Raw genomic sequence first — 13,467 nt, forward strand, 5'->3', positions numbered from 1 at the left:
GTACAACTGCCATTCGATCCTACTGTTAGTAAAACCAGACCATTATTAGAAATTGTACAGCATCAACAACGGTTAAAGGATATTTCTGAATTGTGTCAAAGTTTATCAGAAATGCAAGCATTCAAATTACGGTCAAAGGATCCTGTTATGCCAGAAGAAAACCTTCCCTCTGGGACACAGGTATTAATCAAGATGTTCCAGACAGATGGTCCATGAGATAGTAATTGGCAAGGACCTTTTGAAATAACTGCTCAGTTAGGACCTCTAGTGTACAAAGTTAGAGGAAAGAAAAAAAGCAAAATGATTCTTGTTCACAGAGATCAGTTGAAATTCATTAAGTGACTTCATGTTTTGTGTTTTGTTTGCAGACTCACGGCAAATGCCAAGTCTGAAACAGATGAAATCAGATTAATACCACTTACGTGGAAAGGTTATATTACTGTAAAATTATTCTGTATTATGAGGCATTAAGCATCATTGCAAAAAATAAACTATTTAGTTTGGCTGAAAAGACCAAAAAAGACACTGCTCACAACTGGTGGGACATCTTTACTGGTTGGTCAAAATCAGGGAAAAATCTGTTAAATTGGTTGATACGTCCTGTATTAGTAGTGTTAGGCGTTATAGTCATATTAACTATCTGGAATTGCTACCTAAGTTGTCATTTGCGAAAAACATAAAATCCAACAAATCATGATGGTTAACCTAGATAAATTGGGAAAGGTTTCCATGTGGTACAACTTAAGTGGAAAATAGTCATTCTCAGCTTTTTAAATGAAAAGAGGGAATTGCGAGAGTAACAAACATGTTAAAATGGTTTTCAGTATATTTTTTCTGAAAATGTAAAATAAATGTTCTGCATTTCAGTGTGTATAGTGCATACAGTTATCTGAGTTGGCAAAAACATATAGCTTGGCATCCATTGTTAATAAGAATCTAAAGTAAAGTATTTTATCTCTCATAAACTGTGCAGCTTGTGAAATTTATTATCTACAAACAGGTCAAGATGAACTCTTGTATGCAGCTGTGTCTCGTCAATATATGTAATATAAATCAAGGACAAAAGGAATTATTCTTCAGCACAGAATGTTTAAGATATAGAAAACAAAACAAACTATCTGCAGACCAGCTTAAGAGGAAAGACATATTCTGGCAAATTTCCAAAACTGCTGATGCAGGCAGAAAAGACACTATAAAGATTGGGACTTTTTCTTTTGTATGAGAGACTTTGATTATTCTAAGCTGAAGTACGTTTGATGTATTAACCTTTCATTGTTAAACTAGATGTCAACTTCGGATGCAGTAAAAGAATGTCATAACAGCAGAACTGTTTCAATGTCTTCATTGAATAAAGGTACAGACTACCTGAATAGTGTAGTACCACTTTAATCTTAACAGTAAACGCTTTATAATCTTGGTTTAAAATTTAAGAGAGCCTTTTTTAATACCCTTACACAAAATCAGAACCTCTACAGACCTCTCAACTACCAGCCCGCTGCTACCCTTTTCCCTCTTTCCAAAATTCTTAAAAATGTATACAAATGCAACTCTTAAAACAGGTTACAGGCAAACCTTATCACAATGACTCAGCATGGTTTCTGGCCATAAAACAGTACAGTAACTGCCCTTCTCAATTTCACCAATACAATGAATAATGAAATTAAAGGTAATGTCTCAACTATCTTTTTAGACCTGTCTAAAGCATTCAACACTGTCACTCCAAAATCTCTTTACAGAACTCTTCTTCCTTTCTCTGCCTCACTCAGGTGTATCCTGGTTCCATATTATCCCATTTAAAAGGGAACAGGTCATAAAATGTCAGGAAGACTAACTCTCCTTTTCAGCAAATTTCTACAGCAATCCTCCAGAGATCAATCTTAGACCCCCTTCTATTTCAACATTGTTACAAATACTCACCAGACAGCCACTAAATGTACTACCTTAGTACAATATGCAGATGACTCCCTCAATATCTGTTTGGCCCAACCCATATAAAACTGCAATCACTCACTCAAGAATCTTTCTCAGCCACTGAATAGTGGCTCCAAAAACCCCAACAAAACAAAATTAACGCTTTTCACCCTAAAACCCTCTGCTGATCTAAAACAATCCTTTATCATCACTGTAAGTAATAATATTACATTATAATTACTATCCCAGACAAAAGTACTTGAGTTATAATAAATGATATGAAATTTGATCACCACATGCTAAAACAATTAATAAAATCACTAAACCTTGGTTTACTCTAAATGTCCAAACCTTTCCTTAAAAATACAGCCAGAAAAAACATAGTATCAGCTTATCTTTTCCATTCCATACTTTATGCTGCCCTATCTAAACCAGTCTTTACATCTCTCCAAAAATAAAACTAGAATAATGCTACAATAAAAGTGCTAAATTTGTCACCAACCAGCCCTCTTTCTCCCACCAGTAACCTGAGTGGCTGGACTTTTACAATCTAAAGCCTGCCCATCATAGGTCCAGTGATTTCTGGCACCAAGATAATTAAAAGATCTTTCTTCATGTAACAAGTATTCTCTTAAGCCAAGCTTACTTTCTTTTCTTAAAAATACATAACACACTTCCTTATTAAGATAATATCTTGAGGCTAAAATCGCTGGACTTATTGATGAACAGGGATTATATTGTAAATGTCCAGCCCCTCAGGTCCTCCTTACTCATGGATAAGCCCAAGGGTTTGGGCTTTTGCCCACACATGCCCCCAATCTCTTTGTGTTAAATACCGATGTCTGACGCACCATAATTTCAAAGAGTTGTCATTTGCCTTCTTAAATAAAATGACTGAACCACATGCAAATCAAGCTCCAGCATCCTTTTTTGAGAAAAACTAGAAGAACCATTGAACTTTTAAGCCATTTTTAAAATTTTATTTCCAGCCTCTATGGATCTACAGGCTACATTCCAGCCCACAAGTCGCCAGATTACATTTCAACCGAACTTCATTATGCCCTTATCAAAGATTTTGTCTGGTATTGTCTCCAAGGTATGACAGTCTATTCAATGTGGGTGCTACTGACTCCGGCCCACCTCCTCCAGGTTTTAGTAAGGTTTTTGTTTTCTTGTTCAAAGCCCCTTTTTGTGACATTTAGTCGTAAGGGGTTTAGTCAACTGCATCCTGTGTATACTCCAGAATGGGTCCCATGTTTTTTCTAAGCTTCTCTGGCTATGAAATGAGTAAAGGTGAAGTTGACTGAATAAACTACTACCTGTGCAGTAGACAGCTGTAACCTATAACAGCAAACCAAACTGCTAATGAATGACTGTAAAGTTCATAACAATATCACAAAAGACAGGATGAATCAGCCATGTGCCTCATTTCAAAAATGTATGTATAAAATGAACTTTCCTTACCACTTTCTTGTGCTCTCCTGAAGCAAATACCAATACATCTCCTGCGTTTGCTTTGGCCTTAGTGCAGACATTCACTCGTAGTTCATCACTTAGGAATTTGCCGAGAGAAGATTTCCAGGTGCCATCAGGTCGCAAAACAGCCAATGTAATCTCCTGTTTGGAGTATAAGGTATAAAAGTTAAGGCACTCTATCATAAGAACCAATTCAGTTCTCCTTCTACATAGTTAAATCTTTGTATTTTTCTTCAATTATTTACTATATTTAAATTCAGGACAGAAAATCATTCTGTTTCAAAGCATATTACAGGAGTACCCATCTATAGCTACATATGTAAATAAATATATGTACTATACAGTTTTGTGGGGTGGGTGATTTTAAGACAGTTTCATTAGGTGCCCCAGTTGCATGTTTCAGTGATCTGATGTTTTATTTTACCAAATCACTATTTTGTCAAAACAGGCAACTCCAAGAAAGGAAGATCAAAGACTAGTGGGAATTACAAATATATTATATTTAGTGTTGTGGGGGGTTGCAAGCCCAATATGGTGGGTGCAGAGGGCCATATCTACCTGCAAAAAATCTGCTTTTTGTTTTTATTCTGTATACTGATATAATGCTATTCAACTCTTAGTGGTTGGGGATGACAATAATACAGTGGGGTAACACACACACACACATACACAAACATATATACAAATACAACTGCATATACATACAAACGTAACTGTATCTGTTGTTTAGAATCATAATACCTAGAAATAATTGCAAACTGGCCCACTTAAGTATGCCTGTTTTTACTGACATCCAACTTGATCAACCACTTACTGTGTTTCACATCTTTTACACAAAACAACTGCCAAATGTCTATGTCATACATTTTTCAATCTTGTCCCTATTACTATACTAATCAACACAAGCATCTATGAATGCAACTAAGCACTTTTTATTAATCAGCACAAGCATCTGAACTTACTAGGCATCTACATTCCCCCAGGCAATAACCTTTCCACTCGAGACAATACTCCACCGGGCTTCCCACTCCCTTCCCCAAGAAACTATATTTGCCAGACAATGTCAATATTGACTGGAGCACCATCCACTCTCCCTCACCAACCAACCACCTTAACCTATACAGCTTCACCCAACTCATTCTTACACCCACCCGAATTGACAGAACCTCAAAAAAGGAATACACATTAGACTGGATCCTCACTAATCTTCCCAATACTGCCCATCAATGCGGAACTCTGTCCAGCTCTCTAACTGACCACAACCCCACTTACATACTTCGAAAAAAACTTAAAACCAATAACTCTCCTTCTCTACTTTTCACCTGCTCCCAAAAAACCGTCCCCACTAACCAATTCCTGGACGCCTTGAAGTACTGCAGCTGGTCCCCCATAAAAACCCTTCCACTAGACCAGGCAGTTGAATACTTTAACACCACATTTCTTAACATCCTAGACCATCTAGCCCCACCTCGAATAATCAGGACCCATAGTGACCCAGCCCCCCGGCTACAGAAATCCACTAGATCCTTACTCAAAGAAAGGGATAAGGCCTAGAATACCTATTGCCAACTAAGAACACCCACGACAAGATAAGCCTTCCTTGAACTCCGCAATAAGGGAAAAAAAAAAATTAAGCATGACAAACAGATTCACTACATCTCCCTACAAATGAAACATAGCTCCAACCCACAAAAATCTGAGCAGCAGTGAACAACATCCTCCAGCTCAGTAGAACATCCACACCCCCACCCAATATAGAAGGATCAAACCTACACATAGCTTCCAATTTTAACAACCATTTCACGTCCTCCATACTTAAACTTATTTACAATACAGCTCTCACTGACCTCCCACAATCCCCCAAAGGCCCAATTAACAGCACCCCCTTCTCACTAAAACCAGTAGCACCATTGACTATCCAAAACCCCCTATCCAAACTTAAACCCACCACTCTCGCTGCCAACAATCTCCCAGCTGAACACCTTCAAACTGCAGCCAAGGCCATGGCTTACCCTGTTTCATTACTGATAAACAGATCCATTAGTGAACACACTGCCCCTTCCTTGTGGAAAACATCATACATCATTCACCTTTACAAAGGAGGCCCCTCCACAGACCTCTCAAAGTACCGGCGCATAGTCATCCTGCCACCCCTATCTAAGATTTTAGAAAAATGTGTCCATCACCAGCTCCTCACCCACCTTCTCACCAATAACTTACTATCCAAAACTCAATATGGTTTCCAGCCATCCCATAGCACCATCACTGCCCTAATCCATTTCACCAACACTGTCAACACACACAGAAACTAAGGTAAACTAGCCTCCACCATCTTACTAGATTTATCCAAAGCATTTGATAGTTTCCCACAATAAACGTCTAACCTCCTTCTCTGAGCTCAACATGGACAACCCCACCCTGCTCTGGTTCAAAAGTTACCTAGACAACCGCCTTCAGTCAGTCAAATGACATGACTCCCTACCCCTCCCACTCCCAGTCACACTTGGCGTAAGTCAGGGCTCTATTTTGGCCCATTCTCTTTAATATTTCTACAAATCAACTTCACCTAGCAACCATAAATGCTGAAATAGTACAATATGCTGATGACAAAACTCTAATCTGCTTGGCATCTAATATCCAGTGCCTCCAAAAAAATGCACAGAAATTCTTCACACAGATTGAAAACTGGCCAACCAAATCTCAACTAATACTGAACCCCCCAAAAAATCCCAATTTATTCTGTTCCACCAAACAAAAAATAATGACCTAACTAATTTCTCTATACTCTCAGCCAATAATTTCCCTAGTCCCAGAGGCCAAATTACTTGGGATTACAATTGACCAACAACTAAGATTCAACAAATATATATCCCTAACCATCTCTAAAGTTCACAAAAAGCTAGGTACCCTTTACCGCTGTAAATAATACCTTGCTTCCGAATCTAGAACTGCTACAGCCAGAACCCAATCTCTTATCTACATTACTTTATACTTCTCCAGTACTAACAAATCTAAATAAGATGGACCTCAATAAACTTTCTACATGTTACAACAGAATTGCCAGATTCGCTACCAACACTAAATCACATTCCCACCAATGCCAATCCTTTACACTGGCTTGAACTCCCCAACCTAGTACAATACCATCAACTAAACCTAGCTCATCAAATACTATACTATCCTGATAAAACCCCTGCCCTATCTGGCCTACTAAGCTTCTATCATTCCAGCAGACAACTATGCTCTACCAATAAAGCCCTAACAGAAAAAAATCCCATATGAAACACCTCTGGTGAATCCCTCTTCCCTAACGAAGTTTCCAACACCTAGAATAGCCTCCCTCCTGACATTAGACTACAAAGCAACTTCCACTTTCAAACAGCCATTACCATCTCACCAACCAGCTATGCAACTGCAATGGCCCACTTTAAACTGTCTCTTCTCTATAGGAGTGCTGCTCCCCCTAGAATTTGTGTGTATTTAAGTTATGGGCTCAATATTGCTCATTTCCTTACACTTCCTAGGATGCTACCAATGTGTACCATAAATGTTTTTTGTACATACTGTACATATGATGCGTCTTTTTCTTCCCCTCCAACACTCCAACCCTATGCTCACTAAACAATCAAACCACAATTGACCTTCAGTGGTTAAACAGTTTTCTACAAAATTGTTTAACTTTTGTAACTGCTGTTTTTAATTACAGTTCTCTACAACACTGTCTACTTTTTGTATTACGTTATTTACTGTCTGTATTAACTGCACAACAATGCTGTTGTGTCTTTCGGCTTTTCCTGGTTAGGGGTCGCCACAGCGGAACTCCGGTCCGCTAATGATTGGCAGTTGATTTTTACGTGCTGAGTTGCCGGCCCTAACGCACAACCTTCAACGAAGGTACGCCCATTCATGCACGTCTCCACAGAAGATGCTCTAGCTGAGAATCGAATGGGACAACGTCTTGCTGGGAGGCGACAACGCTACCGCAGCACCACCACCACGTGTCTAATTTTTGTAGTATGTTATTAACTGACTGTATTAACTGTGCTGTCTACATATCAAACTCTGTAACCTGTACTATCACTACTAAATATTGTTAAATTTGTTACTATTGTATATTTGTGGAACTTTTCTCCCCGGGCCTCTGCTGAAAAAGGGCACCTGCTGTCCAGTCGGACTATCCCGATAAACAAACGTCAAATAAAATAAAATAAATATCTGTTACCTATTCAGGAGAGTTTTTCTTAGCATTCACCATCCTTTCTTTGAATTAATACTTCTCTTGTGACCCATCAGAAATGCAATTTGTATTTCTACCATACTCTTAATTTCTTATTTTGGAAAGATTTATTTATTTTCCACTTGATAATTGGGTAAGTGACCTAATCTTCTTCTTCTTTCGGCTGCTCCTGTTAGGGGTCGTCACAGTGGATCATCTGTTTCCATTTCTTCCTGTCCTCTGAATCTTGCTCTGTCACACCAATCACCTGCATGTCCTCTCTCACCATATCCATAAACCTTATCTTAGGCCTTCCTCTTTGCCTATTACCTGGCAGCTTCATCCCTAGCAACTTTTTCCCAATACACCCAGCATCCCTCCTCAGCACATGTCCAATCCAACTTAACCTTGCCTCTCTGTCTTTGTCTCCAAACCTTCCAACTTGGGCTGACCCTCTAATATACTTATTCCTAATCCTGTCCACCCTCGTCATACCCAGTGCAAATCTTAACATCTTTAACTCTGCCACATCCAGCTCTGACTCCTTCCTTTTTGTCAGTGTCACTGTCTCCAACCCATATAACATAGCTGGTCTCACTATCCTCTTGTAGGCATTCCCTATTGACTCTTTTTAGTCGCATCCTAGGTACCTACAGAGATGCACCAGAATGCAGACAGATACAATATGGTGAATGATGACAACATAACACTTGTACATATATGCTGCAGTAACAAAGCACCATTAGTTATGTGTACATTCTACTTTCATAAATGCTATGCATATATGCACAGGTGCAATGAGTAGCAGAAAAAACAAGGATGAAGTCTCTCACAGAAAAAAGTGTAAATCCAAAAACAAACTGGCGAGAAGACAAACAAGGTGAAGGCACAATCTTTTATTCGTCTCAAACAAAACTGTAACCACTTAAGCGTTCGTGACAAAAATGCTTCTTCATACATACGATAAAACACAAGGTTTAAATAAGAAAATCACTGATTATGTGATCACATCAATTGAACCAAAACAAAATCTTAAAGGTATATTCATGTTGTCCCTACATAAAACATTAAAACTATGCTAGTAAAACCACATCATTAATAAAACCTGTGTGTATGAGTTATCATTAAAATGTATGTGTAAGTAACCTACATTGTATAGAAAATATGATTATCATGATTATAAAAGATTGTGCCTTCACCTTGTTTGTCTTCTCAGCAGTTTGTTTTTGGACGTATGCACAGGTATTTACACTGCGTATGTACTATAATACTTTAGATTAAATTTCACATGTCAAATGTTACAATGAGTAGACATTTTTATCACTTTTAACCTTCATCATGAAAGCATGCACACTGTGCTTAATTCATTAAAAAGTTCATTTAGAGAAGCTTTCAATGCCTGCAGTGTCTGGTTGCTTCTTCAACCTGTTCCCACATAACGTGCTGCTACAACCACTACAGCACACCTCCTGTGCAGGCTCACTTCTTCTGGACTAAACATCAACAGAATGTTCCCCCTAACATATCACTGCCCTACTCAAAGAGCTCATTGACTTCTTACCCCAAACACACATTACTCTAGCCACCACAAACCTCCCTCTGCATATCTTCTACTATATATTCCTTACCAACTTATCATTAACAGAATTTCATCTCTATTTCATATAGGTTTAAAGGTGTATACTAGGCTAATGGCCACTGGGGACATGCCGTAGAGGTTATTTTAAGGGGTGTATGTTAGTTAAGGCATGCTTTAATGGCTGCGTCTGTTCTTCAGAGACATAGGTGTCAGATCAGAGATGAATTTCTGATTTCCCATCCACTGGTCTATGTTGCAAGTGAATAGGGTTAGGGAAGGGCTCTGCTTCATATGGATGGAAGCCAATTCCAGACAATGGGAATTCTCTGGCATACATACCTGTCCCCCAACATTTCCTATTTAGGTCACAAACAAAATTTAAATCCTTAAATCTAGCAGTTCTGGTGTTGTTCATTTTGCACATATGAAAGAGGTCCATCAGAGCAGGATCCACAGATGCCTTGTCTATCAGGGTACAGAGATAGGACTTTGAGGCAATCTGCTTAGGACATTGTGTTTACACCATGTATTCATTTTGTAAGAAACCTCTGTGGACATTCCAGTTGTTGCATGTGCCGGGTCAGTTACATACAAAAGGCAGCATTATACTCAATGACAGGTTTGAAGATGGCTGACTACAGTGGCACAATAACGTCCCTGGACCTGGCCATGCCCTTACTTAAAAGGTGAATGACATAGAATGATTTCTTTCAACCTGAAGACATGTTGGCCAAATGCTAGCTTACCGTCTACATGAGTCTCCAAATCACTGACTGCTGTGTCTATTTTTAGGTGTGCTTTATCAATGAAGATGAAATGTACTATAATGCATTTCTTGGCAGTGAGTTTTAAGCCGTGGCTTTGACACCAGTCATTTGTCCATTTGTCTGTGTTAGACCTTCCTTTAAGATTTTAGTATCTTGTGGGATTTCTATTACTGATCCTAGCTTGCAGTCATCTGCAAAGTTGGATGATAAGCCAATGGTCCTTGACCCTGACTTCTGAAAAACAGATGCCAAAGAGGAGCAGATCCGGCACAAAGCCCTGGTAACTCTACTGTGAGCCATCAAGTTACACAGGTGTTTTTGCCTAATTCAGTGAGTTTGTTTATAATGTCTAAGTGAGGTATTATACTGAATGCTTTAACTAGGTCAAGGTTGACAGTATGCAGCATTTTGCCCTCATCCATTGCCTTGGTGACCTTTCCAAAGACTTCCACCTGGATCAGTAGGCATGTGGTATTCTCCCATATTTGTGAGAACCCGGTTCAATGTGGTCGCACTTCTAGTGGGCATATGCACCAACTGGTCCAGAGTATTTATGTTTACAAAGTTTAGGATTCTCTGAGCCTGCAAAGTTGAAGTGATGTCAGATTCCCACTTTGCAGAGGGTTAATAAAATCCCCAGTGAGTATTATATTTGGTAGAAAGACGAGTGTCTCCATTATGCCTACATTATGTATGCTTATGGACATCAGCTGGGATTAAAGACCCTGTGTTTCTGAAGTACAGCCATACTATCCACTTATGCTGTGGTGATGACGTCAACAAAAAGGATGAAACATGCATGCACACAGCCAGTGGGGTTTGGCTTTATTGGCCTGAATGTAACCATAAAGACTTCAAAAGTCAAGGACATTCAGAAGTCTTGCAGCTGAAACACGAGGTCTTTAATGGGTCATTTGCATATATCCCATAGGCCTTAATGATGGGAGGTTTTAGGTATCACACAGTGAATACTCTAGTTTGGCTGAGTCTTTTCTATGGTGTGTGTGTGTGTTTGTATGTGAGACAGAGAATGTGTGTATACACATGTATATGTGTGTGTGTACTATACACCCTGGTATTAAAAAAAAAAAAAAAAAAAAAAAAAAACACTGCATAAAAATTTGGGGGATGGGGTGAAGCTGCTGCAGTAGTAATCAAATCGAATATCTACTGTTATGGTAAATTTACTTATGAAACTATTATGTTCATCATTAGATCATTGTTACAGTAGCCTAAACTGTATGGGTAAATTATCAGAGCTTTGGGGTCCAGGGAGGGGAAAGAATAAGGGTCAGGAACCCCTCAAGAATGACCCTAACATAACCTGCCCTAGATCTAGGAAAGGAATCTAGTTAGTAATGTTTTGTGAAAGCATGTAGAGAGGGCACAATTGTTGCCTGAAGGATACGTCTAGTCCATCCCACCCCTTTACAGAAAGCGTGGGGCTTAAACCTCCAAGAAGCTACTTGTTATGGTGATTGTAACAAAATGTACTACCATGAGGCAACTGTTTGTAAAATGTCTGTTTTGACAGTGGTTGACCCTATTTCTTACCCACATAGGATCTACACAGCTGATTAGAATTCCTGAATATTTCAGGATCTGAGCTGTCTTTCGATATCTAAAGTATGCAAGATTCTTTCTACATCATGTTTCGGTTTTGCAAAGAAGACAAGGAGATGAACAATTTGACTTCAGGTAAACTTTGAAACTGCTTTAGACATAAATTAAGGATTTGTTCTCAAAGATACCCTATCTTTATGAAAAATTAGATTATGTTAACTAAACATGAGTTTGTAGTGCAAATACTCTTCTTGCAGAGGTCATAGCAATAAGCAACACTGTTTTCCAAATTAAGAACCTCAAATCAGCCTGAAAAGCTGATTCAAATAGAGCAGGTGTTAGCTTTTCCAAACCAAAATTAAGATCCCAAGGAGGAGACACCTGTTTTTTAGGTGGACAGCTATGCAAAATCATTTTCAAAAACTGCTTGACTTGAGACTGGTTAGAAAGAGGAAGATCTATGTGGAGATAACCAGAAATAGCTAAAAGATGAATCTTGACAGGAGAGTAAGAGACACCAGAGGATAGTAACTCACATGAATATTACAGAAGTAGAGGCAATTGGGCTTTGAAAGGGCCCTGTTTCTTACTAGAGTACCAACTAGAAAATCTCTTTCACTTACCTATATATGATTTTCTAGTAGCAAGTTTTTTTTCTTCTTTTATTGTATTTTATTTATTTGACATTTGTTTACCAGGGAACTGTGACAGGGCCAGAAAGTACCCATTTTCATTGGAGGCCTAGGGAGAAAAGCTCCACAAACTAAATCTTTTCAAAATCAAGTACCGACATTTTAAATCACAAAGTATCATGTTACAACACAAATCATAAGAATGAAAAAATGTAATGAGAATAAAACATTGAACATATGTTTCATAGTTAAGTGCAATGAAAAACAACAACGAGTTGGAGAAAATATTTCAGGATCTGAGCTGTCTTTCGATATCTAAAGTATGCAAGATTCTTTCTACATCATGTTTCAGTTTCGGTTTTGTGTGTGAGGGGCAATTGAGAGATGTCTTAGGTCAATTTAAAACTAGACTCAAACAACATTTGCCACTTAACTGGCTATGCCAATGTATCAAGCCTGGCTAACTCGAATGTGTAAAAAATCTGTTAACCAGTTTACTGTGTAATTTAATTTAATCCTGACTTGTGCTCAGGGCTAACTGTAACCTGTGGAACTTGTTTAACTTGCTTACTTATGTAATCTCTGTAAACAGTCTGTTTGTAATGTGTAATGCTGGTATTATATTATGTAATGCTGTATCTGCTTACCCTTGGAGCTTTTCTCCCCGGGCCTCCGCTGAAAATGGACATGCATCCAGTCGGACTATCCCGGTTAACAAATGTAAAATAAATAAAAATAAAAAATAAAATATGTAAGGAAAAACTCAGTCATATTATTTGTTACACAGATTAGTATGCAATAAAAGACTGGAGACAATTATAAGATATTTTAAAGAGATAAAAACACAAAAGAGATGTAGGCAAAATAGTAAAAGCTAGTAACCAAAATAAGATGTTGCCTAGGACACCACGATGGAAACCCGCAATCGAAGTAGCTCAGTTTATTAGTAAAATACAGCTGTATTTTACTAATAAACTGAGCTACTTGGATTGCGGGTTTCCATCGTGGTGTCCTAGGCAAGATCTTATTTTGGTTAATATTTTAAAGAGATACAAGTATCTGCGTGTGAGGGGCAATTGAGAGATGTCCTAGTATGACAGAGGTGTTCATTTTATGGTTATAGAAGGAAGAAGGATGGAGAGAAGGAGACTGTAAGAAGAGTGCAGGTAGGGTGTTTTCAGGTAGCTTAGGTGAGTAGGGAGGAAAGAGGTAGAGGAAAGGTCTGCAGAGTTGAAGTAAATAAGGTTAGGTAGTGGGAAAAAACAATAGAAAGGAGTGGAGTAGGAGACTGGAGAGGGTTGTGAAGTGTGATTTAGGCTGAAG

At 38.5% G+C, this 13,467-nt stretch overlaps 1 protein-coding gene across 2 annotated transcripts in view; it reads right to left on the reverse strand.

Moving 5' to 3' along the window:
• The window catches only part of DARS2 (aspartyl-tRNA synthetase 2, mitochondrial), a 1,354,455-nt gene that overhangs the window by 652,267 nt on the left and 688,721 nt on the right, over positions 1 to 13,467 (reverse strand). For both annotated transcript variants that reach the window (XM_044085228.1, XM_044085227.1), the window contains one exon: positions 3,376 to 3,528. In XM_044085228.1, the coding sequence (XP_043941163.1) occupies positions 3,376 to 3,528 (153 nt within the window). The remainder of the gene's footprint in view (positions 1 to 3,375; positions 3,529 to 13,467) is intronic.

Source organism: Protopterus annectens, chromosome 10.part0 (assembly GCF_019279795.1).
Source record: "Protopterus annectens isolate FY-2018-M chromosome 10.part0, PAN1.0, whole genome shotgun sequence".
Lineage (NCBI taxonomy): Eukaryota > Metazoa > Chordata > Ceratodontiformes > Protopteridae > Protopterus > Protopterus annectens.